Source organism: Cucurbita maxima, unplaced genomic scaffold (genome assembly GCF_002738345.1).
Source record: "Cucurbita maxima cultivar Rimu unplaced genomic scaffold, Cmax_1.0 Cma_Scf00001, whole genome shotgun sequence".
NCBI classification, from domain to species: Eukaryota; Viridiplantae; Streptophyta; class Magnoliopsida; order Cucurbitales; family Cucurbitaceae; genus Cucurbita; species Cucurbita maxima.
This window is the reverse complement of record NW_019272017.1, coordinates 2969928-2996701: the sequence shown is the minus strand read 5'-3', so window position 1 is coordinate 2996701 and position 26774 is coordinate 2969928. Positions and strand designations below refer to the sequence as shown.

Genomic DNA, 26774 nt, shown 5'->3' with positions numbered 1-26774 from the left:
TATGTTATGGTAATGGTTGGTCTGATTATCAGTCACAATCAAATTCAAGTGGCTATTAATATAATCCTTATCTCAATTTTGTGGAAGAGAATATCTCTCTCTATTAATAATTCATCATTAAAAAAAAAAAAAAAAACTTTATTTATAGGATAATATCAAAATAATTTGAAGTTTTATTATTTTCTTGAGCTATATATTGATTATTCTCTAGAAATTCCATGAAAAATAATTAAAAGAAAATTAGAACTTTTTAATATTTTTTAATTTTTATTTTTGCCAAAAAGCCCAACAATAGTAAAAAAATATGGGCCGAGTCATCATAAAAAGCCCAATAATAGTCCAAGGAATATGGGCCAAAGCCCAATTGACGATTAGGAATCGTCCAACCCGCCATTTTTACATTCCAGCACTTGAAAACTTCGATTCTACCAAGATCAGCCGCTCAATTTCTTCTCTCGTGGCCCAACGCCGGGGCCTCCACGTTCTTCCCCGCCCGCTCTCTCCTCCCTCTCTGCCTCCGATCTCATAGCTTTTTCCTCCATCCTTAACAATCCTGTTCAACTTTCTTCTTCTTTTTTCTTGATTGATTTAAGCTTTTCAATCCATTCTTCGTTAACTTCTAATCTGTAACCTTTGTTCTTCAATGCATTTGACTAGATTTAAAATCAATAAGACAGTTCCTGTGTTATTTCCCTTCTCGCGCCGGTTGGCTAGTGTGTTATCGACACAACCGCATAAAGAACACCACCAGGAGCCGCCATGGCAGCTCCAGGATTAGTTGCTATATTCGGTATCTTCTATTCTCTCTAATTCGTCTCTGGACTCTTCTAAATGTAGAGCTCTGTTCCCTCATTTGTTTCCTCTTGAGTTTGATCGGATGTTCTTCTCCGTTGGATTGAAGGCCAATCCCAAAACTTGTCTTAACTTCTTCTACTTTGCATCTGACTCTTTCAAATTTCGGTTTACCATTCGTTCTTATTGTATATTGATTCTTTTGCTTATTAATTCCAAGTTCTTACCCCCTGCGAGATTGCTTCTGATTCGTTTGATAGATGGGAAGCTCCCGGTGTTGAATTTCGATTTGAGTAAGCTTTACATTTCGATAGCTAATGCATTGTTAGGATTAACTTCAGTTGTTGGGCGGTTTGAATGGACACAGGCTCTTGATTTGTTGATACATGTATACAGCACACAATTCAGGAATCTTGGATTTGGTTGCGCTGTTGATGCGTTTTATTTGTTTGCTCGGAAGGGAATTTTTCCATCGTTGAAAACTTGCAATTTTTTATTGAGCTCTTTGGTGAAGGCTAACGAACTTGAAAAATGTTGTGAAGTATTTGAAGTGATGTCCCGTGGTGTTCGTCCAGACGTTTTCTTGTTTACGAATGTAATAAACGCTCTGTGCAAGGGAGGGAAGATGGAAAATGCCATTGAGTTATTCTTGAAAATGGAGAAGTCAGGTATTTCTCCTAATGTTGTTACTTATAATAGTATTATTCATGGTTTTTGCCAGAATGGGAGATTAGATGATGCCTTCAAGCTCAAGGAGAAGATGATCATAGAAGGGGTAAAGCCAAGTCTTATAACTTATAGTGTGCTTATTAATGGTTTGACAAAACTCGAAAAATTTGACGAAGCAAATCACGTTTTAAATGAAATGGTAGACACGGGTTTTGTTCCGAATGCAGTTGTGTACAATACTTTAATTGATGGATACTGCAAAATGGGCAATATCAATGAGGCTCTTAAGATTAGAGATGTGATGATATCCAAAAATATAACTCATACTTCAGTAACTTTATATTCTCTCATGATAGGGTTTTGTAAGAGTAATCAAATCAAGCTAGCGGAGAATTCTCTAGAGGAGATATTATCTCAAGGGCTATCTATAAACCGTGTTACTTGTTATTCGGTTATCCACTGGTTATGTACAAAGTCGAGATTTGATTCTGCATTGCGATTTACCATGGTGATGTTATCAAAGAACTTCAGGCTTAGTGATCAGCTGTTGACCATATTGGTATGTGGACTCTGTAAGGATGGTAAACATTTAGACGCAACCGAACTTTGGTTTAGGTTATTGGAGAAAGGGTCTCCAGCGAGTACAGCGACCTCTAACGCTCTAATACATGGACTTTGTGGAGCTGGTAATTTGCAAGAGGCTGTGAGAATACTCAAGGAGATGTTGGAGAGGGGTTTTCCATTGGATCGGATCACATACAATACACTCATTTTAGGTTATTGCAAAGCGGGAAAAGTCGAGGAATGCTTTAGACTTAAAAGACAAGATGACTAAGCTAGGCATTGAAACAGACATCTACACTTGCAATTTTCTATTGCATGGACTGTGTAATGCAGGAAAATTGGATGGTGCTATTAAGCTTTGGGATGAATTCAAAGCTAATGGATTGGTTTCTAATGTTTACACTTATGGGGTAATGATGGATGGTTATTGTAAAGCTAAGAGAATGGAAGATGTTGAAGAATTATTCAATGAGATGGTCACTAAGAAAATGGAGCTAAGTACCATTGTTTATAATATATTAATCAGAGCAAACTGTCATAGCGGAAATGTTGTTGCAGCTTTGCGATTTTGTGATGATATGAAAAGTAAGGGAATGTTTCCAACTTGTTCCACGTATTCATCTCTAATACACGGTATGTGCAACGTTGGCCGTGTTGAAGAAGCGAAACAGCTTATCGATGAAATGAGAGAGGAGGGATTGTTGACGAATGTTGTTTGTTATACTGCGTTAATTGGCGGTTATTGTAAGCTAGGGCGAATGGATATTGCTGAAGCTACTTTGCATGAAATGATCTCTTTTAACATACGACCTAATAAATTTACATACACGGTCATGATTGACGGGTACTGTAAATTAGGGAATATGGAAGAAGCTAATAAGCTTTTGAGCAAGATGAAAGAAAGTGGAATCGTCCCAGATGTTGTTACTTACAATACCTTGACTAATGGATTATACAAGGGGAAGGACATGGATAAAGCTTATAAAATCTGTGATCAAATGTCCACGGCAGGATTATCTTTAGATGAAATTACTTACTCTACTCTCGTACACGGTTGGAATTGACCTACAATTGCTAGCCAAAACTGATTAAATTTCTACAGAGGTTTTTCATTACCTGATTAAACTCTGTTGATAATGTGATTACTGCTTCACGTTCAACTGATCTGAAATTTCTACCTCTGTTCTATCTTTGATTTTTATTTCATCAGTGATCCATCAATATCGTTTTCTTTATTCATTCGGAAATATCGGAGGCGTCTTCTCTCGTCCAAATGAAAGAGCCAAAAATGGAAGAGACGTCTTTAGTTTCTGCAGTTTGGTAGGCTTTGTTTTATCGTGTGCTCTTATTTCTACTTTGTATATAATGTCATTAGTTTATATGTCGGCTACAGGTGAAGCATATGTTCTGAAAATTTTATATTATGTTTTTAACAGAGCACCTATTGAGATAGTGCGTCGAGAACATAAGACGATCAGTTGAGATCCTCACCGATAGAAAAAGATGGCAGTTTGTTTAATGATAGAGTGTCATAGCATCTCCGACCCAAACCCAGTGATGAAAATTGGTAGACATATTAGATCTCGTATGTAATTTTCTTGTTTATATCTAGATTTTCCATAACTTATAACTGAGTATTTATTGTGTTGATGTAAATTTTGCAGGCTTTAATATATACGTGGCTGTTCGCAGGGGAAAATGTCGTATTTGAGAGTTGTTCATAAGAATGCTTCTATTCAGATTCGAATGGAAAGCAGAAATGGCTCTCATCTGCATGAACGGGTAAGTTCATCTACTCCATCTTTTGTTCAATTTCTTTGTCAACTAAATGTAATATGGTCCAGTGGTTAGTCAAGGTGCGTGTAAGTAGGCACGGACACTCACATATAAAGAATTTTTTGGCTCGAAGGAAAAACATATATGACCACCTTAGTTGAACAGGATTGGATTTGGTGCATAGGTTGCACATATGTTCTTGAGTTGTCTGTGATTGTTCTCGACTCTTGAAAGGGCCTACCTCTATTTCCCTTTTGTGAATTCAGAAGCAATTAGGTAGTCTTGGATGGAGCTACAGGCCCTTGTTAAACATGCCTTTAACTGTTCTTGTCACTAAACCAATTGATCTGGGTGTTAACTGCAGCCCCACCTCCATCAGGAATGCTCTCGAGGATCTTCTCGTGGCCTTTTGGATAATAAACTCCAGTTCGTCCATTGAGCATCCATGTGGCTATGTCATCCCTCACATGGTGAGATCTCACATCGGTTGGGGAGGAGAACAAAGTATTCTTTAGAAGTGTGTAGAAACCTCTTCCTAGCAGACGTGTTTTAAAAAACCTTGAGGGGAAGTCCGAAAGTGAAAGCCCAAAGAGAAAAATATCTGTTAGCGGTAGGCTTGAGCCGTTTCACACGTGGCTCTCATTGCTCTTCAGTTCCTTGCTTTCTGTTTCAACTCTCTCCCTCGTCATATCTGGAGAAGATGAAGCCCTTTCGCCCATTGGGTCTGCCAAACAATGCAACGGAATCAGTAAAACAAGGTAATGTACTATATCGATATATCTTATGTGTTGTTGTATACACATCTCAAGTTAGTACAAATGGGAACCACAATTTATATGCAGATTATCTAAAAAAATCATTAAAAGTGCATATTGATTCGAGCATATCTGAATAGATTCGTGGCCTCCTCTTTCCCCTTCCTGCCCCCTGTAATCGAACTAACTGCCCGATTGAACCTACTGGACACTACGAAATTTATCGAAGCCGAACTAACGGATTATTTTTCAATTTCTACTTCAAATGGACCTAGTTGATTTGGTTCAATTGCTCTCCTTAGTTTTGGTCTGCAGCATTCTTGTTGCAGATCAAGGACAAGATGATGATGAAAAATATGAATGATTAACAAATTTCTGATGTTCTTAAAATTATTTGTTCTTGTAGAAAAACAGATTCATAAAACAGGAGAAATTAGATCATGGGGGGCGAGAGTTGAAGGGTCTTATTTGAAGAACATGGAGTTCATTGTCTGAGCCTCTCTCACAAATGCAGTGGCCAGCCATATCTTCTCCAAATAAGGTAAAGTGAATATGGGCTTGTTTTATATTTATAGCTGAAAATAGAGGCTACCCATTTCCTTCATCCCAATGAGGTGAATTTGTCATTTTACTCTTATACCCCTACTCCTTGGAGTTGGTTTGTGAAAACGAACCTTCAAAATTCCTCTGGAATTGGGCATTATGGACTTTGCACTCACGCTAAGCCAATGATTATGAGAATTTTTGTTAGAGGCCGAGATAGAAATTCTATGCACTAATTTTTTATTAACTTTTAATGAGTAAAAATTTCAAATTATGAAAAAGAAATGAGTAAAAATTTCAAATTAAGAAAAAGAAAGGGTTGATCCCAACATTGAAATTTGAACAGAATTAATCTTTCCTTTTTAAGGATAATTACAAAACGCTTCATATCTGATGCAGAGAAATAGCCTCTCATAAGCCAGAGCCATCTTCCGAGCGGTAAACATGGACGCCGCATATCGCCCGCAGGCCTTTCCCCGGCGCCTCAACCTATCGGAACCCTCTTTAGCTACCACTTCCAGCGTCTCCACCAATGATTCCACGTTCGGAGCGAAAAGGAATCCGTACTCATCATCAACAACAATGGTGCCCTTTATGCTCGGAAACCTTGACGCCATTACAGGTTTCCCGCTTGCCATAGCCTCCATCAGAGTCAGGTCCAATCCCTGTGGCCGTAGCGTTGGATTCACGAAGATGTCGATCGAATTGTAGAAAGCCCTAAGTTCTGACGGACTCATCGATCCTAAAACCAGAACTCGAGGACCTAGATCCCTGTACCGCTGTTCCCATGGTCCTGCTCCGGCGACGATCAGGTAGATGTCCGGATGCTGCTCTGTGATGATGGAGAAAGCTTCGTGAAGTAGCGGATGGCCTTTGTCTTTCACTAATCTTCCGGCGACTCCGAGGACTAGACTTGCGTTTCCAGGTATTCCGATTCGAGCCCTAAATTCTTGACCTAATTTGAAATCCTCGCCGAAATCGTCCTCGTCGACGCCATTGACGATCACATGGACTCTTCTGCTTGGAATTTGGTACACATCTCGGAGCATCTCTCCGCAACTGTCGCTAATCGCGACGTGGTGAGCGTAATTTTTGAAGAATCGGATCTCATTCAGTACCTTCGGGACATCGCCTTGAATATTCATGTTGAAGGCCGGCGACATCGGCTCGTTCGGCCGGCGGGCTAGGTCCTGGAATAAGTCCGATTGCAAGCTCTCTAGGGCAATCCCATGCCAAGAAACTGCGAGATTCGAGAGCTTTTTGGCTACTCCGTGAGGCAGTGCAACGCTTTCTGTGTGAACAACGTCGAATGGTTCTCGGTGGTTTTCTTCTTCATATTGCTCCCAAGCTTTGTTGTAGCGCCACCGGCCTGGTTCACCGTCGTGCCAATGGATGTACGGCGCTGAAGTTGCAGACGAGAGGTTTTGAACAACGCCATAATCGGGCGGTGGTGAGGTGAAAACATGAACGCGGTGGCCACGGCGAGACAGAGCCGTGTGAAGCGTATAAGCATGGCGCTCCATTCCACCAGGGGTTGTTCCGATCGGCCATTTTCTTGAGAAGACAGCAATTTTCAGAGCAACAGGTGGGGGAAGATCTTCAGAGAAAGCTAGGCGATTCCAAGAAAATTGAGCATCGCGAAGGTCTCCAAACCATGAGTTCAGGCGGGCGGTGGAGGTAGAAAGAGAGCAGACAGAGATGGTGGAAGTGTGGAGGAGGAACAGAGTGGGGACTGTGAAGAGAACGATGAAGAAAAGGGTGGTACAGAGATTGCAGTGGGAGAGGGAAACAGTGGATTTCTTTTGGAATTTGGAGTTGAAAGCCATGGTTGGGGATGGAGAAGAAGAAAGGGATATGGGAAATGAAGAAGGAGTGTCTTTTTTGGGGTTGAATTCCATGGAAATTGTTTTTGGAAGAAAAGTTTGGAGGGGAAAGTGGGGGAGTTGGGTACGCACTGAAGCAAAGTGGAAAGGAGTTTTGTGAGTTTTTTTCTTTTTCTTTTTTTTTGTTTATTTTGGTCTCAAAGTGCGCTTCTCGCGGCCTTTCCCATTGAAAAAGGTTGAATATTTTCCACCGTTTTTGCTTCTTCCAGTTCAAGGCTGCTCTCTACCACAGGAAACGCAATACGTCTCTGCCTCTCTCTCCTCATTAACAAATGGTGTTAAAAACGATAGAGAATGTGACATGGCAGTCCCGTCCAGTCAAGCCTGCTAATTGATATTGTCTTCGTTGGATTGGAGATAATGTCTTCATTGGGTTTTTTTCTCTTGGACTTCTCTTCAAGGTTTTTAAAACATGTCTATTAGGAGAGAGGTTTCCATATCCTTATAACAATTGTTTCGTTCTCCGCTCTAACCGATGTGAGGTCTCACAATCAACTTTTCTTAGTGGCTAACGTTTGGTGTCTGGCTCTAATACCATTTGTAACAGGTAAGCCTACCGTCAAAGTGGATAATATCTATTAGCCGATATGAGGTCTCACAATCCACACAATCCACCATCCTTGGTGGTTCAGCTTATGGTGTCTGACTCTAATACCATTTGTAACAGCCTGAGCCTACTGTTAAAGAGGACAATATCTGTTAGCTGATGTGAGGTCTCACAATCCGCACAATCCATCCTCCTTGATGGTTCAACGTTCGGTGTTTGACTCTAATACCATTTGTAAAAGTCGAAGTCTATCGTTAAAGTATCTGTTAGCTGATGTGAGGTCTCACAATCCGCACAATCCATCCTCCTTGATGGTTCAACGTTCGGTGTTTGACTCTAATACCATTTGTAAAAGTCGAAGTCTATCGTTAAAGAGGACAATATCTGTTAGAAGTTTTAGGAAGTCAACCCAAGAAGGGTAGGAGACAAAGCTGCATTGTAATGAGGCTGATTTTGGGGAAATTTGTATTGCAAGTATTTGATGCGGATCCATGCAGTTCACATGCTGTGGCTTCTTCTTGAAGAAAAGAGGTATTTATTATTCTTATTGGTAATCTGTCCTTGAAACTTGAAATTTTTTTCTCTCTAAGTTGTTGCTTTGATAAGTTGAATGTTTTGCTACTCTGTTCTTCAAAACAATCTTGAGAATTGTGCTTTGGTAGATCTGGTTCATCCATCATTCATACTAGTACAGAAGCTTTTTATAAACACATCAAATCTCTGTTTGTTCTTTGAGTTCAATTCCGAGTCTTGTTTTAACTTCTAACATTTATTATTAGGCTCTTAGAAAGATGAGTTCAATCCCATCAAAGGGGAGAAACTCTTCATTTACACATTGTAGCATTCAAGATTCACATAGGACCTTGGCAGGTTTTTGCCTAATAGATGCACACACAAATCATCTGTGGCTCACAGTAGCCAGAGAAGACTGCGGAAGATTTCCGCACCCTGTTCTCCATTTTGGCCTTAGCAGAGTCCCCATTTCTGGCATTTTTTGGGTGAGGCAGAGGCAGAACTAGTGGCCAGAATTAACAATGGCTGCCATTCTGGATCTGTCTTTAGGATTCAAGCTGGTGCCCTGCATTGGAGGCCAAGGCTGGTCATTCACTTTGCCCCTTTTCCCTCAAAGCCTAGGCTGGATTATGTGTGAGTTAATAAGCTTAACTTGTCCCTTTCCTTGAATACCGTCTCCTTTCCTTGAATACCGTCTACACAAGCCTAGAGTACGTTGTGTGAGTTAATGAGTTTGACATAGCCAAAAAAGTAACTTGAAACAATTTTAGGATAATTGTTGGTAGTTATTAGCTAGAATAAGTTTTGAAAAATTGTTAATCATCGTTAACTTGTCGAGAAAGTTTAGGAAATTTGCTAGCACTTTCTCCTATTGTCACAGGTAGGTTCTATTCACAACAACCATGATAATTGAATGTTTAAGGTTATTTCATTCAAATGATCTCTTCCCATAAGTCGTTCTTTCTATTTAATCTATTTGTTTCAATATATTTCGATCGTGGGTCATATCTAACATTATGCATGATGATCTGTGAGAGCTACCAAGTCGTGGCTTTGCCCAATCCACAAGGTTTTGGTCATTCTTTGCTCTTGGATCATCCGTTGCTCTTCATATGGAAGGTTGAAAAGTAGCACCTTGAAATTATATACGTCACTTTTCGTTGTCAAGTGCCTTGATGGACATTAGGCGGCTTATGTATTTCACTATGTGCAACAATGTCTGATGATTAATGTAAATGATTGTTATTCATCATATTATATATATATATATATATATATATATATATATATATATTATAAGAAGGATTTTAAGTGATTTCAAATTCTAAAGAATTTTAAATGAAGTCGGTTGTTTATTATAGTATGATATATATATTTTTTCTATTAACCTATAGATATTCGAAATTTTGAATGTCGAAACATATCAAAGTCTCAAAGCTTATGGATTTTGATAAAAAAAAACATAGATAAAATATCAATACGTTTAGCCACGAAATCAACACTAAGACATCATCACTGTCAATCATACAAAGTCTAGTATCATCTGAAAAATAGTAGCTTGCATACATGCATCAAAATATTTTAGATTCATATTTATTTTTTTTAAACAATTAAACAAAATTAAATCATGAGTTTTTTTCATAGTCGGTGTAGAAACGACATCTTTTTCTTTTTTTTCTTTTTCTTTTTTATTTTTTAATTTTGATAAATTTAATATATTTCTATATATAGTTATGAATTTCATATCTGTAATGCACGTCACATTTAAGTTTCACTTACCATTTATATTTCAAAGATTTTGACTTTTAATTATTTCGTATTAGTTACAAAGTAATTTTACCGTCAAATAATTGCTTAAATTTAGAAACCCAACTCATTTATAAATATTCTCGAACCAAAAAAAAAAAAAAAAAAAATTCACATGAACTTGTCAGTGTGACAACTCTAAGAAAAAAAATGAAGATTATGTTCGACTCAATTCACTTAAGAATTAAACGATGTATTTATAAGAAATAATCTTTTGCATATTTCGAAAATATTAATTAAATGAGTTCAAATTTATCCAAATAACAGAAATAATAAATTAATATATATATATATAAAAATTAGAAAGGTATAGAATCTCAATTAATTTAAATTTCGACCATCCAAAAAAGGAAAAACAACCCTATGATTTGCATTAAAAATTGCAATTTTTGATACAAATTTGTTATGCAAACATAGAAAATAATGCCTTCATTCTTGTCTCTTATTATCTGTGTCTGAATTTTTTTACCTATTGAATCATTTTTAAATTATTTTTAAATAATGTGTGAGGTCGAAAATTCAAATACCTTACTTATTAAATTATGATAAATATTTAATATTGGCAGCTTTATGTTTTTTATAACAAATTATGATAACTTAAAATTCATGAATTAATGTACAAAACTTTAAAAAAAGTTTTTTTTAAAACAAAAATCCAAATAGGAAGTTGTTTTAAATACAAACTTAGAGTAAAAATAGAATTAATAAATATTTCATCTTAGAAAATTTTAATTAATTATACTTAAATATTAAACATGTCTTCCATAATTTATGGTCCATCGGACTTTATTATTATAATTATTATTTACCTTAAAAATATATTTTAAAAAAATCAAGAAAATCTACGCCATTTAATTGTGTCATTTGAGTCCATTATTATTATTATTTATGGACAATGGAAAAGAGACATATTTTCTATAATTTAAGGAAATATAAGAAAATCCACGTCATATAATCTCATGCAAATACTCTCTCTCCTCTGTCAAAAAATCATAATTTATTTATATTCTCTCTCTAAATTAACATATATAAAATAAGAAATTTGGGCACTCAATAAACTCCCATCTCTCTAAAGCTTTCCCACTGGAATCCATGGCTGCCATTTCAATTTTCTTCTGTTTGCTCCTCATTTCCTTCTCCGAAGCAACCGCTCATGGCGGCGTTGGCGGCGGCGGCCATGGCTTCACCACCTCTCTCTTCCACCGCGATTCTTTTCTCTCCCCTCTCTATAACCCATCTCTCTCCCGCTACGACCGACTCACTAACGCCTTCCGCCGCTCCTTCTCCCGCTCCGACACCCTCCTCAACCGCGCTTCCGCCGTCTCCACCACCGGCATCCACTCCCGGATCATCCCCGACGACGGCGAGTTCCTAATGTCCATCTCCATCGGAACCCCGCGGGTCAAAATCATGGCCATCGCTGATACCGGCAGCGACCTGACGTGGACCCAGTGCATGCCATGTCACAAATGCTTCAATCAATCATTTCCCATTTTTAATCCACGTCGATCCTTCTCCTACCGCCACGTGTCTTGCACTTCCAATGCTTGCCGCTCTCTCGACGACTATCGCTGTGGGCCCAACAACCGAACCTGCAGCTACGGTTATAGCTACGGAGACCAATCCTTTACGTATGGTGACCTGGCCTCTGATAAAATTACTATTGGATCCTTCAAACTCTTCAAGACAGTTATTGGATGTGGCCATGTGAACGGCGGCACTTTCAGCGGAGATACCTCAGGAATTATCGGACTCGGCGGCGGCCCTCTCTCTTTGATCTCTCAAATGAGCAATTTTACCCCCAATCACAACCCATTTTTTACCCCAAAAAAAGCTCCTCCTTCAGTCACGTGCCTTGCACGTCCGATACGTGTAAGTCAGTCGACGACGCGTTCTGTGGGGAGCAGGGGTCTTGCGATTACAGTTTCGCGTACGCAGATCATACCTACTCGAAGGGAGAGTTTGGAACTGATACGATCACCATCGGGTCAATGTCTGTCAACATGTTGATTGGATGTGGCCACGAGAGCGGCGGCGGGTTCGGCAATACCTCCGGTGTCATCGGACTCGGCGGCAACGACCTGTCTATAGTTACTCAAATGAGCAAAAAAAGCGCCGTGAGCTGGAAATTCTCCTATTGCTTACCGTCCGTATCGAGTCAAGGGAGGGGCAAAATCAACTTCGGTGAAAACGCCGTCGTTTCAGGTCCTGGTGTCGTTTCAACACTACTGGACCCCAGCATGATGTATCAGATGAGTCTGGAAGCCATTTCCGTTGGTAACGAACGTCACGCGGCCGACATTTCTGTCGCAACAGACAACATGATCATTGACTCCGGGACCACATTGACCTACATTCCCAAGGTGATACACGGCGGCGTCGTTTCGTTGATGGCGAAGATCATTGGATCGAAGCGGGTGAACGATCCCGGTAACGTTTTTGCTCTGTGCTATTCTTCAGATGGCGACGGCGTGAATATTCAGACCGTTACCACCCATTTCGCCGGCGGCGTTAACGTGGAGTTGTCGAATGAGAATATGTTTATCACGGTGGCGGATGGTGTGAGTGGCTTGATGTTCAAGCCATTGATGGAGATCAACTCCGTTGGGATTTGGGGGAATATAGCTCAGGCGAATTTCTTGATCGGATATGATTTGGAGAAGAAGAGCTTGTCGTTCAAACTTACCGTGTGTGCTTAGAACCTCAAACTCTCCAACTACGTTGATTTTTCTTTTTGTGAATCACAGTTTTCTTTTTTTCGTGTAAAACAAATTATTTATGTTTTTGTTATATTTATAAAAATGAATTACATATTTTACTAAATATACCAAAATAATAGTTTTGCTTCATTTATTTATTTTTAATTGAATTATACTTGGGAGTCCAAATTCAAACCTTCAATCTCTAGGTCAATAATACATATAATAATTTTGACTCGTACACATAGTGAATTTGTCTCAACGGTTTGTGTGGATTCAAATCATGCTGAGCACTACTTGTAACGATTAAAGTGGGGTTTCTTTTTTGGGTTTTTCCTCAATATTTTTAAAATGCATCTAGTATGAATAAGTTTCCACACCCTTGTGAATAAGGTTTTGTTCTTATCTACAACTGGTGTGGGATCTCACAACATGACCCTAGTAAATTATTAAAATAATTTGCCTCTAAAAATTTATTAAAAGATTAAATTTAAAAATGAAAAATATTAGATTAAATTATTATTTTTAAACCAAGGAAACTAAAGGTTGAAAAACATCCATTGGTTTAGATATAAAAATAAATATGAAAATAACATTTTATTATATTTTAGACTATCATTTTTTAATAAATCTTAAAATTAGTGATTTATTATTTATTTGAAATTAATTTTTTTTTATCAAATTTAGTTTCATGTTTAAAAAAATAATCAAGTAGTTTTTTTTCCGTTGAAAAAGGTTAATAAAAAATTATATATATATATGGACAATGAAAAAGAGACAATATTTTGCCTCTAAAAAAACATATAATAATAATAATAATTATATAATATTATTATTATTATTATTATTATTTATGGACAATGAAAAGAGACATACTTTCTACAGTTTAAGGAAACCTGAGAAAATCCACGTCATATAATCTCATGCAAACCCTCTCTCCTCTGTCAAAAAAACATAATACATATTTATATTCTCTCTCTAAATTATCATATATAAAATAAGAAAATCATTGCCATAGACGATACCGGCAGCGACCTGACGTGGACCAATCACTTCCCGTTTTTAATCCACGTCGATCCTCTTCCTACCGCCACGTGTCTTGCACTTTCAATGCTTACCTCTCTAGACGTGGGTGAGGTTGAAAGATTTTTTTTAACCCAAGTTCGGTTAAATTGGTAATTACACCCCAACCTGCACATTTTCCCATTTCAACTCTCTATTTTCGGGTTGAGTTCAGGTTGTTAAAATTTTTTTATTTATTCACAATTTATAATTATTCTTATACAATCTTAGATAAAAAATAATTGTTCACAAAAAAAACACAAATCAATTTCTAATTACTCACAAAAAAGTTATATCAATAACAAAGAATGAAAATGGTAACATATTAACATAGTTTAACATTGTCAACTAAAAATAAGAATGCTTATTGAGAATTAGTTAAAGATTAAAAAAATAATAAAAATTATTAATTTAAAAATACTGTATTAACAAAAATAAAAAACATTATAACGTGATGGAATTAGAGAGTCCTAAACTAAATATATATATATAAATTGTGATATAATAATGTTACAACTGACTAAATAAATAAATAAATAAATAAATAAATATATATATATATATATATATATAAATTTCTTCAGTGGCAAAAATGTAACAGGCAAAATAAGCTTCAGCAAAAAGGCCATTGTTTCAGGGCGATAAGTTGTTTTCTACCCCTCTCATGTTAAAAGAACCTAATACCTTCTATTACCCAACTCTCGAAACAATGTCCATTGCAAACAAGCGGTTTAAGGCCGAGAACGACATGTCGGTCGCTGTAGAACAAGAGAATATCCTTATCAATTTCGGTACAACATTGACGCCGAATTTGTACAAACGTGTCACTTTGACATTGGCGCATGTTGTAAAGCGAAACGAGTGCATGATTCGACTGGAGTTTTGGATCTCTGCTTCGCCACGTGCAGCATTAATCATTTGAATATTCCGGTAATTACGGAACATTTTGCCGGAGGTGCCGACGTGAAATTGTTATCGTTGAATATATTTGTAATGGTGGCAGATAATGTGGCTTGTTTGGCCTTGGCGCCATCGACGAATTTTGCCATTTTTGAAAACTTGGCAAAGGTGAACTTTTTGGTCAGATACGATCTCGAGCGCAAGAGATTGTCGTTCAAATACAACGTTTGTGCTTAAAGACTACGAGTCATTTCTCTATTGTTTGTTTTTTTATTATAGTTATTTCTCTTCCCAAACCACATGATTTGGCAGAATAAAATGTGAAAGAAAAAGATAATCTATGAAGGGTACATAAACCGTTTCTATCTATATATTAACAATAAAAAGTTTGAGGGTTAATGTTCGTATTAAAAATTAGGGACATTAATAGAAAATTTTAAAATTCCATGATAAATTTGAAACTTTTTTGAAATTAAAGAGATACCAATAATATATGTATTTTTAATTTTTTATAAAAAAAAAAATTAGAAAATTATTGAAAATGTGAAAGTTTAGAAGTAATTTATTTATTTTTGACGGATTACAAAATTTATAAATATTTTATTAATTTTTTCTATCTTAATAATGAATTAAATTAAGCTAAAATTGGAAAGTCTTTTATTTTATATTTTCAAAAGTCAAATCAATGTGTAGAAATGGTAATATTTTTTTTTTTTACCTTCTTTGGGCAAATTTACTTTATTACTATATAGGGTTCAAAATTTCAACGTTTTCAGTTCCATACCTTTTATATTTAAATGAAATGGCCAAAAAATTTGCTAAAATTTAGAAACCGTACTCATTTATAAAACTTTATTCTTAATTTATATTATATGGTTTAATAATAATGATTATAGTAACAATTATTATCAAATGAAAAATAATCTTTCAAATAAGAATTATTTATGTTATAACATAACGTATTTAAAATTAAATTATTTTAATTTGTTATTTTATAACCGTTTGGTTTAATGCATATGAAACTCCCATGCAAACTCTCTCTCTCTCTCAATCCCTTTACGTATAAATAAGGGAGGCCATGGTTACTCAAATCCTCATCTCTATATCCATGCCTGCCATATCTATCTTCTTCTCTCTCCTCCTCGTCTCCGTTGCCTTCACCACCGTCTATGGCGGTGGCATTGGCTTCTCCACCACTCTCATCCACCGCGATTCTCCGCTTTCACCTATCCGCAACCAATCTCTCTCTCACTACGACTGCCTAAATAACGCCATCCGCCGTTCTATCTCCCGAGCCGACGCCCTCTTCCAACGCGCCGCCGCTCTCACCGGCAACAGCATCGAATCTTCGATCTCCCCCGGCGGCGGTGAGTATGTAATGTCGGTGTCCCTTGGAACCCCGCCAGTGCCTTACGTGGCCATAGCTGATACTGGCAGCGATCCAGCGTGGACTCAATGCATGCCATGTAAGCAATGTTACTCCCAATCAGAACCCATTTTTGACCCAAAAAAATCCTCATCCTTCAGTCCCGTGCCTTGCACGTCCGATACCTGTAAGTCAGTTGGCGGCACCACATGTGGGGACCAGCAGTCTTGCGATTACAGTTTCGTGTACGGAGATCAAACCTACTCGAAGGGAGAGTTGGCAACTGATACGATCACCATCGGGTCAACGTCTGTCAACATGGTGATTGGATGTAGCCACGAGAGCGGCGGCGGGTTCGGCACTACCTCCGGTGTCATCGGTCTCGCCGGCGGAGACCTGTCTATAGTCACTCAAATGAGCGAAAAAAGCTCCGTGAGCCGGAAATTCTCCTATTGCTTACCGCCCGTATCGAGTCAAGGAAGTGGCAAAATCAACTTTGGCGAAAACGCCGCCGTTTCCGGTTCTGGTGTCGTTTCAACTCCACTGGGCCCCAGCACTATGTATCAGATCACTCTAGAAGCCATTTCCGTTGGTAACGAACGTCACGCGGTCGGAAAGGCTGTCGCGGAAAACAACATGATTATAGACTCCGGGACCACATTGACTTACATTCCCAAGGATATGCACGACGGCGTCGTTTCGTCGATGGCGAAGATCATTGGGTCGAAGCGGGTGAACGATCCCGGTAACTTTTTTGCTCTGTGCTATTCTTCAGATGGCGACGACGTGAATATTCCGTCCGTTACTGCCCATTTCGCCGGCGGCGCTAACGTGGAGTTGCCGAAGGAGAATATGTTTATCACGGTGGCAGATGGTGTGAGTTGCTTGATGTTCACGGCGATGACGGAGAGCGACCCGTTTGGGATTTGGGGGAATATAGCGCAGGCGAATTTCTTGATCGGATACGATTTGGAGCAGAAGAGCTTGTCGTTCAAACCAACCGCCTGTGCTTAGAACATGAAACCCTCCAACAACGTTGTTTTTCTTTATATGAACCGCACTTTTGTCTTTTTCGTCTAAAACAAATTATGGATGTTTTTGTTATATTTAAAAAATTAATCACATATTTTGCTAAATATACCAAAATTATGGTTTTGCTTTATTTATTTTGTAATTCAGTTATACTCGGGAGTGAGAATTTGAACGTAGTGAATGATACATATCATTTGCTTTATTTTGTTCGGTTTCTCATCTCCAAAATTCAGATCAAAATTTGGAACTAAAATTTGGTAACTCATGCACGAAGTAAATTTGTATTCTAGGAATACGTTTCCACATCATTATAAAGGGTTCTCCTCTCCAACTGATATGATATCTCACTATCTACCCCATTTGAGGCTTAGTCTTCTCGCTTGTACTTGTTCCTCTCTCCAATCAATATGAGATCTCTCAGCACAACTGTAGTAAATTTATCTTGTATACGTGTAAAGAGTGATTCTGTCATATGAGTTCTTATAAGATGTAGGAGCACAGTCTTAATAGATTGTATGATATAGATACGGGGAATGATCTCATCATGTGGCCTCATATGGTTAGGGCACAATCCAACCATTTGTAATTCCTATCAGGTACGACGTTGTCCTAGTAGGTTATATTGTATATATGCAAGGAGTGGACCCATCATAAACATGTAGGGCCCAATCTCGTAGTTTCCTTTTATAGTATATAAACAAACTTTCAATTTAAACATTTAATTGCCAGAAATTGGAACTATAATTGAAGTGACTGCCCTTGTCTAGAAAAATGTTGGTGGTCTTCTAAACGGTCTCTACACCTAATATCGATGAAAGGACACGAGCGTAACTAAAAACATTTTTTACCCATAAAAATTAAGAGCGTGAAATTTCATATTTAAAAAAATTTAATTCAAATATGTTATTGATTAATTCAAGTACGGGTGGAGTGTTACATTAAAATATATGAAAAGTTTGTATCATTCGAATTAGTAAAAAATAAATGGTAAGTGAAAATTACCTTGCAAACTGTAATTTCCCCAAAAACAAACTACGTATTTACCATATCCATGGTAAAAAAGAAGAAGAGATGAATAAAGCACAGACAAAAAATGGAGAATGCCAGGTCAGCGTACGAAAGGGAAACGGATAGGATCACATCAAGATGATGAGATGAGTCGGACGAGGCATTGGCTCGCAGGGAATGTGAAGGCGAAAATGGGACAGTCGGTCACACGCTTAGATGCATCCCATTCGCACGTGCCACTTCCCTCCTCTTCAGTCTCACTCCAGCGCCTCTCTGTCGAATATTCCACATGCTCGCCCTCACTCTCTCACTCTCTCTCTAGAAGCAAGCTGCAAACTCAGCCTTTCGGTGATAGATAGATGCAGCCAAGGCTCTCACGGACCGACGATTTTCTCTCTATCTTGATACTGAGCTGCATTTCTTTCAATTGGATCTAACTTCCTCTTCCAGGTCCGTGCATGTTTTGCTTTTCAGTTTTCATCACTCGGTTTGCGTTTTCCCCCCGCTTTTTCGCCGGTTAAACCTGTAATTGTTGTGTAATCTGTGAGTTGTTTTGTAGTTTGGTGACTTTGAGATGTGTGTGAGATTTTGCCTTTTTGAATCAATTGGCGACTCTGATTGGATTGTGATTGTTGAATGTGCCTACACTTTTCGCGGTTTTGGTTCTGAAGTGTTTTTTAATGGAAGTGTGAGATTTTGTGTCGTATTTGGAGGTTTTGGTTTTCGTTCTGTTTGCTTCTTGTTTGAGCAATTTTGGGTTAAAAGTGGTTGTAGTTCTGGTGCTATACTGCATCTATTGAATTCCATGATTCACGGCTTGCGAGGCCGAGGAAGAGTCGTTGCCTACTTCATAACAAAGTACTAATTTGTTGATTTTAACACTGACGCGTTTTGATATGTCCGGATAGCCAGTCTATTAATTTCATTCTATGTTTTCCATGAAGAAATTTTGAGTTTCTAACATCGATGTTGGAACTTAATAGTTGTGTTTATGGGGAATGGCCGCTTGATTTTTCCTATTTCCTTTTACAAATTCCATTATATCGTTGTTTCTGGATTCCTCTCCATCTAATTAGTGAAAAGCCGTCTCTGTGAGTACTTCATCGGAAGTTTGGTGATGGCCTCTCAATTTTGCCACTATTGTGTTTCCCTGATGGAATGGGAGGTTTCGTGGCCCATCCATTGTTAGGCATTTGCTAATGAGCCATGTCGTGAATTGACATACATCAATATGTGAAAGTAGAGATGTTATCCTCTAGTTACTAATGTAGCTTTTCTATTATTGTTAAGTTGATCTAACCAGATTAAGAATAATTCCTTCTAGTCACTGATATTTATTCATTACATACATGAGGATATCGTTTCCATTATTGTTAAATTGATTTGTACTTTGTCCAAAACAACGTTTTTCCTTCTTCCTCTCTTTTTAGTCTATTTTTTTCTTTTCTTTTTAATAGCCTTCTGTCTATATATTTTTGTGTTTGTAACAGCTCATTTTTAACTAGAGTGCCATATGTCCGAGGAAACCATTGCCAAGCTTGTTCTGTCAGATGATTTATTGTAGACACTTCACCCTTGACCAGAGCCACCATGGGCGTCTGTCTGGTCAAATTTTCTGGCTTGTTGGTTCTTCACATTCTACTTCTTTGTCTGGCAATCAATAAAAGCACTGGCCTCACCTCTGATGGTAATTTTTGTACTTTTGCATTTTATGTTATTTCTTGTCTTCATATTAACTCAACCTTTGTACATAAGTTTTAAGGATAAACTATGCTCCACCCTACACATACATGGTCTTTGTCTCGTGTTGGGGATATAGTTCAGTGGTTTTTTAAGTTTTTCGGGTTTTTATCATTTGGCTTGTTTGACAGAATCATTTGACTATCGAATTTGGGATTCACAGTTTCTTTGAATTTTTACTATGACAATTTTAAATGTAGATAGCATATGCACTTATTCCATGATCTTACATTGCTTTTTCACCCCACTGAGTAAGAATAATGTGTGCTCTTTTCTATTTACTTTTCTTCCATGCTTCATATTGGTCACTCACGCAATCTTATCTTTGATCTATAGGTGAGGCACTTCTAAGCTTTAGGATGGCAGTTTCCAGTTCTGATGGTGTCATCTTTCAGTGGAGACCAGAGGATCCAAATCCCTGTAACTGGACTGGAGTGGTCTGTGATTCAAAAACGAAGCGAGTTATCTCATTGTGAGTTGCAAAAAGCTTCTATATCTATAGATGATCTGAAGTAGGAGTTAACTATTTCGAAAAAGCTTAAGCTTCCTCTATGAAGGTCTAAAGTTTGATATGCAGCAATTTGGTTGAAAAGAAACAGGAGGCTTTTGCAAGATTCTTATGGGGAGTTTATTTTGTATATACTTTAGAGATTATAACCTCAAGCTGGTACCGTATGTTGGGATTTTGTAACTGTCAACCTTCATGGTCGTCATAACTGGTGGGCAATTTATAAGTGCTGGTTCATGTTGGGAAGTTGATTGTTCCCCCTGGCCCCTTCTTTTCCAGTTTCTTATAAAAAACTGAGAAGTTTTATATGAGGATGACACGTGGAAAAAATGTATAGACCTAATTAATATATTCACGTATGCTTATTTTTAGTTGCTGGCTTACAGAGGCTACGATCATGCAAGTTAACTGTTTGTGAATTCGTTTAAAGTAGACAAATTATTTATATGTTAAGCTTGAAGAACCATGACTTTACATTGCCGAATTTCCTTTTCCAGTTAGGTTCACTACCATTATTTAAATTTTGGCTCTCCATGCTATAAAGGTGTTTGACCTGAAAAATTATTTTAATTTTTGAACTTACTGTCAAACACTTTGCCTCACTGAGAAATATGCTTTTCAAACCAATCAAGTGGCAAAAATTTGAACTCTGATCGCTGAAGTCTATTTTTACATGATACCTTTGGCCTGTGCGTTCTTTTAGCAGGAAACATTTGTTCATTCGATGTCATTGTTTTGTTTTTTTCTTCTTTTGCCCAATTATCCAGGAAGCTTGGAAGTCACAAGCTGAGTGGGTTCATTGCACGTGAACTTGGGAAGCTAGACCAATTAAAGACCCTGTACGTTTTTATGAGGATTTTCTCTCTCTCTCTCTCTCTTTCTCTTTCTCTCCCCCTGTCAGTATACACATACACATATATGATGTTGCTGATGCATGCTTATATTTCCAAAAGCTTGCATATGAATTGCTGATAATCTGTAATCTTATTTCAGAATTCTTTCGGACAACAACCTATATGGAACAATACCATCAGAACTGGGAAATTGCTCGCAGTTGCAGGGAATGTATGTGCCTACTTCTTTGTTTTCCTCCCTTGAAATTAAATGTTGTTTGCCAGATGTAAAATTATTTTATTTTTTCCCCCTCCTCTTAGTGATTTGACCTGAAACATTCACTGAAATGTGAGAATGAAACTAAAAGTTGCACCTTTCACATTTAAATTCTGTAACATTTGGAGTACATGTTTTTCCTTTTTATTACAGTCAAAGTGAGGTGAGTTCGAACTTTTGAATCCCTTGACTAGTAGAGCTATGTTCAAGTCGGCTCATGCTATACATTTTTTACCGGATTAGAAATTTAGAACAAATATAATATTTTGTTTTCTTTCTAGAATTCAATCATACTAAATTTCTCGTATACTCAGTTATTCAGTTCATACTACTACTTGATTGTCTTTTTCATTTTTTTCTTTTGATTTTCTTCAATTTTCCAATTCTATGTCTATGTTGCCATGTTCTCCAGATATTTTAGGTAATTAATCATCTGTCTGCCACAGGTTCTTGCAAAGAAACTACCTAAGTGGAGTGATTCCCTTTGAGCTGGGAAACCTTTCTGAGTTGGAAATGCTGTAAGTTGCTTATCTCATGTTTCTATTATCTTTCAAATTTGTTTAGTTGAAGGCTGTGAGGAATAATTTGCACTGCAAGGACCATGGAAGTTGCTACTTCTTAAGGCAGAAGTACTGATAGAGATTCTCCAAAACGAATAATACTCCAACTTCCTAATGGTTTGATCATTATTATACAAGACAGTAGTTTAGGTTACCTTCGACTCTACAACAGTAGCCAATAATATGACGGTTGATTAAAAAAAAAGTTCTCTTTAAAGAACTGTTATAAACAAATGTATGGACATTTTGAAACTCTTGGTTCAGCTTGGATAAGATGGCATGCTGTCTTAGATTTTTCAAGAATATTTACAATTATCATATAGAAATTGCTACTTAAAACTTGTTGGAAATAAAGATATCCAAATGCTTAGTGCTGCTTTACAGCAGCTGTATAATTAAATATGAAGTTGGGAATCGTTTCACCTAGAAAAATTAGACACAAAATCAATGAGAGTTTGGTCTTCTGCTAGAGAAACGATTTAAATATTTTTCTTCTCATGTTGTAGAGATGTTTCAAGCAACTCACTTAGTGGAAATATTCCAACATCCCTCGGGAATTTGGATAAGCTCGCTATTCTGTAAGTGGCTTTACATTATGAAATCTTTTATAGTGTTTGATAATAGGTACTTCCTATAAAATATAAATTTTCATTTAGTGACCCTATTACCTGACATGCACTTGGACAGCAATGTGTCGTCAAATTTTTTAATTGGACCAGTACCTTCTGATGGTGTTCTTTCCAAGTTTTCAGAGTCTTCGTAAGTACTGCTTATTCAAAACCTTATGAGTAAACTTTTACTGCAATGACTGTTTGATTTCTCTTGATGACTTAACCTGCAAATACAATGACATTTTTATAAGAAAGTACATTGATTTGCACCTGCAGCTTTGTTGGAAATCGTGGTTTATGTGGCAAACAAGTTAGTGTCACTTGCAAAGACAACAACACTGGATCTGGAACAAATTCTGAATCCCCAGGCTCAGGTGATATCATTATTATAGTTGGTTATTTGAATGATTGCGAATCATTTAATTTCCATTATTTTGATGCATCTTTTCATTTCTGGCCCCTGTATCTCTTGTATGTTCCGTATATTAATACAATACACATGACAGCTCTGAAATTCATTCAATGAGCTTATGTGGTTAAGTCCTTAGTCATCCCCTTTTCCTTTTTCTGTAGGCCAAAATCAAATGAGGAAGAAGTACTCTGGTCGGCTACTCATAAGTGCATCAGCTACAGTGGGGGCACTACTACTTGTTGCTCTTATGTGTTTCTGGGGCTCCTTTCTTTTTAAAAGATTTGGAAGAAATGAAAAGAAGGGTCTTGCAAAGAATGTCGGTGGAGGTACTCTTCTTTACAATTTAATGAACTATGTTAAATTATCTATTTACCGTATTCTCGTTGTTTATGCCAATATTTTCCTTAGTGCCAAGGTTTTAGCATCTTTATGACCATAGGCTGACTTCTACAGGCGCATCAGTTGTGATGTTTCATGGAGACTTGCCATACTCTTCAAAAGACATTATGAAGAAGTTGGAAACCTTGAATGAGGAACACATCATCGGTTCTGGGGGTTTTGGAACAGTTTACAGGCTTGCAATGGATGATGGCAATGTATTTGCTTTGAAAAATATTGTAAAGATAAATGAGGGGTTTGATCACTTTTTTGAGAGGGAACTTGAAATTCTTGGAAGCTTAAAGCATCGATACCTTGTTAATTTGAGAGGATATTGCAATTCTCCCACGTCGAAATTGTTGATTTATGATTACCTATCTGGGGGCAGCCTTGACGAGGCCCTTCATGGTGAGACTCTTCCTCTCGTCATCAAGCTTTCATTAAAAGAAACATTATTCTAATGACTATGCACTCATGTGTTATACACTATTTTACATGATGTATTCTTGCATTGACATTAAGTAGATTTTATGCCTTCAGTATAAATATTACATGCTGGGCAGTCTAGTCCACTTAACAATAAAATCATCGTCTTCCATCTGAGTTCTTTTGTGGTAAATTTTCTTCCCAGTATGTCATTTAAAGATACCTCATGCATATTATACCTTACAGAAAGATCTGAGCCATTAGATTGGGACACACGCTTGAATATTATATTGGGAGCAGCGAAAGGGCTTGCCTATCTGCACCATGATTGTTCACCCAGAATCATACATCGGGATATCAAGTCGAGCAACATTTTACTTGATGGAAATCTGGATGCTCGAGTTTCTGACTTTGGACTTGCTAAGCTTCTGGATGATGATAAATCTCACATTACAACCATTGTTGCCGGAACATTTGGTTATTTGGCCCCTGGTAAGCAGTCTTTAGAATTTCATGGAGTGTTGGGGAATAATTTATTTTATGACGAAATAATCATCACCAATGGCTGCTGTTCATCCATTTGATCTTATAGCCTTCATCTTGCTTGGAGTTCTGTAATATAATGGTTCTCTTCAGCATCTGCAATTGGCACAATTGTGATTTCCGATCACCAATCTGTTACTTGGATGAATTTGCATTAAAACTAATTGTCCTTTTTTCACCTACTATAAAACATTTTTGTAATTATCCTTTATTTTTTATATTCTTAATTAGTGAAGCTGAAATCTGTAATTCTTGTGGGCCTTCTTTTGTTTGATGCCTTTTCTTTCTGTTTAGCCCATACTTTCATTCTTCTCTTAAAATTTAAATCTCTCATTCCTTGTAATTTCTGATTTGACAGAATATATGCAAAGTGGTAGAGCAACTGAAAAGACCGATGTATATAGTTTTGGAGTCCTAGTACTTGAAGTACTGAGTGGAAAGCGACCGACAGATGCATCATTTATTGAGAAAGGCCTGAACATTGTTGGCTGGGTATGCATTTTCCCCCATAGCTTCTCTTAAACTCTAATATCTTTTTAGATAGCTTTAATTATCCACTTATTAGGTATTACTAGCTTTTCATAGCATCCACATACTTCAGTTGTTGCTGAGTGATGTTGTAGGCTATGCTGACTTAGCAGATGTGAAATCTGTTCTAGATCAAACTTCTAGAGTTCATAGCCTGGTCAATCCTCACTTGAATTCTGTCTTCAAAACTGCTCTTCCTTGCAACCATATGGGTTGGGCAAGTGGTCAATGTAAATAATAAAGGGCGTAGAGGGAATGGCTGAAAGTTGCGCAGGCTGCCTAATTAGAATTTAATATCTTATGAGTTGGGTAGTTGTCTTATAAGCATAATCATGTCTGCACAAGATCTATTTTCCACACTGATCCCTCTCCTTTTTTTTTTTGCAGCTAAATTTTCTTCTCACGGAGAATAGGCAACGAGAAATAGTTGATTCACAATGTGAAGGAGTGCAGACAGAAACTCTTGACGCATTGCTCAGGCTTGCTATTCAGTGTGTTTCTTCTAGTCCAGATGATCGGCCGACCATGCACCGAGTCGTCCAGTTCTTTGAGTCTGAGGTTATGACGCCATGCCCAAGTGACTTCGATGATTCCAATTCTGATTAACAGTAGTTTTTGAGAATCACAAAGCATGGTGGAGTTTGTTTCATTGCAGAAGTAGTACCAACATTCAGGTGTGGTCTGTCTCTGTCTCTGTCTCTCTCGATTTCCACTTATGCTGCCTGCTATTCATTATAGATAATTAGAAGCTGCTCTCTACCATTGCCATCCATTTGTTCTTCTCTTGTGAGTAGTTTCATCAAATTCTTAATGATCCCTATGGCCCCTATTACTATTTAATGATGATATGTGCTCTATTGTGCATGATTCTTACGTACGCCCAAGTTAGAGAAAATTCCACTAGTAATTTCCACTTCTTCCTTAATTGTAATTTCGTCTGTCCTCGTTTGGTATTTGATTGAACATAAGCGTCTGTACAAAATCAAATTGCTCCTTAAGTGATTCTTCACTTTCCTTCTTTCTCTGTAAAGTGTGATTTTATTTAATGAATCAGCACATTGTATTGCCTACGTACAATCTTATGAGTCTTGTAGTCTGTAGCTTTCATTTGGCTCTCTACTCGTGATTTTTGCCATCATCTTTCATCTTGGTTTTGTTTATTTTTATATTGTAAAATTATTTACGTGATTAAGAATTGAGGTTTGTGTTGTGAATAGATATCGAGACAGAGAAAATTGCACATGGGATTGGGAGCAAGGCTCTGGATTGCATACCCTTACTGGTTTGACAACTTTTTGAAAAAAGTATTTTAATTACTATTTTTGTACCTTAAATTTTTTTTAATTATTTTAAAGATTTTTTTTTTTCAAAAGTCAATTTCAACTTGTTTTTGCCTGTTATTAGAAATCATTGGTGAAGAGGGAGGGCGCAAAAAACTGTTATAAAAGCTACAACTAGCCTAAATCAAGTAAGTCCGACAGTAAATTGACTGGAACAAGCAGTAATATTACAAAATCAAATTTTAACAACGTTGAAAAGATATAATATGGTATTTTTAATTTGTCTTTGTAGCTGAATAAACACTACAATCTCTTCATAATGATATTATATATTATTTATATTCTAAATTTTATTTTAATTAAAAAAGAAAGAAACGAGAAATAGTTCTCAAAAACCACCATAAGAATTTTTAGCTATACCAACGCTATTTTTCTTGATGCACCTGTTTGCGTCACCATAAAATAAAACTCAATAATTTTATATAATTTAATTAAAAAAAAATATGATGACAACAACAATTGAAATGAATAAATGTGAGTTATTAATCAGCATTTAACCTCAATTCTACTACCCTAAATCAATAAAATGTACGTAAAATATTTAAATGCTTGTTTCAAAATAAATTTACCTTGGAAAAAAATAATTAAAATGAATAAATATTATAGATTTTTTTTTCACTATATATTAATTTGGCTGCATATTTGAAATTTCTTTTAATTTTTTCGGTGCATTATCGTATTTTCACTATATTTATACAAATTA

General features: G+C 37.0%; 5 protein-coding genes across 6 annotated transcripts; 4 read left to right on the top strand and 1 right to left on the bottom strand.

Moving 5' to 3' along the window:
- The first annotated feature begins 461 nt into the window (after positions 1–461).
- LOC111478853 (pentatricopeptide repeat-containing protein At4g19440, chloroplastic-like) lies at positions 462–4313 on the top strand. Its single transcript, XM_023123357.1, is given in 5 exon segments — positions 462–2275; positions 2277–3345; positions 3462–3610; positions 3690–3807; positions 4166–4313. Coding segments are annotated over 2 exon segments (2469 nt in total). The 5' UTR covers positions 462–643; the 3' UTR covers positions 3114–3345; positions 3462–3610; positions 3690–3807; positions 4166–4313.
- A 1094-nt stretch (positions 4314–5407) lies between these two features.
- LOC111479741 (phosphatidyl-myo-inositol mannosyltransferase) lies at positions 5408–7174 on the bottom strand. Its single transcript, XM_023124585.1, has one exon. The coding sequence runs from the start codon at positions 6995–6997 to the stop codon at positions 5462–5464; it is 1536 nt and encodes a 511-aa protein (XP_022980353.1). The 5' UTR covers positions 6998–7174; the 3' UTR covers positions 5408–5461.
- A 3735-nt stretch (positions 7175–10909) lies between these two features.
- On the top strand, positions 10910–12603 carry LOC111486159 (aspartic proteinase CDR1-like). The gene is made up of 2 exons (XM_023133190.1): positions 10910–11633; positions 11666–12603. The coding sequence occupies exons 1-2, from the start codon at positions 10941–10943 to the stop codon at positions 12545–12547; spliced, it is 1575 nt and encodes a 524-aa protein (XP_022988958.1). The 5' UTR covers positions 10910–10940; the 3' UTR covers positions 12548–12603.
- Positions 12604–15609: 3006 nt separating this feature from the next.
- On the top strand, positions 15610–17035 carry LOC111480290 (aspartic proteinase CDR1-like). Its single transcript, XM_023125251.1, has one exon. It carries the CDS (start codon positions 15618–15620, stop codon positions 16887–16889), a length of 1272 nt encoding a protein of 423 aa, XP_022981019.1. The 5' UTR covers positions 15610–15617; the 3' UTR covers positions 16890–17035.
- Positions 17036–18186: 1151 nt separating this feature from the next.
- On the top strand, positions 18187–25846 carry LOC111479432 (LRR receptor-like serine/threonine-protein kinase FEI 1). Of its 2 annotated transcripts, none has more exons than XM_023124117.1 (14): positions 18187–18365; positions 19421–19602; positions 19992–20127; positions 20931–21002; positions 21157–21228; positions 21720–21791; positions 22340–22411; positions 22521–22592; positions 22721–22818; positions 23018–23182; positions 23310–23642; positions 23907–24152; positions 24562–24695; positions 25119–25846. In XM_023124117.1, the coding sequence occupies exons 2-14, from the start codon at positions 19506–19508 to the stop codon at positions 25335–25337; spliced, it is 1788 nt and encodes a 595-aa protein (XP_022979885.1). In that variant the 5' UTR covers positions 18187–18365; positions 19421–19505; the 3' UTR covers positions 25338–25846. The 2 variants fall into 2 exon arrangements, with proteins under 2 accessions (XP_022979885.1, XP_022979878.1); XM_023124110.1 differs by having other exon boundaries at positions 19406–19602.
- The last annotated feature ends 928 nt before the right edge of the window (positions 25847–26774 follow it).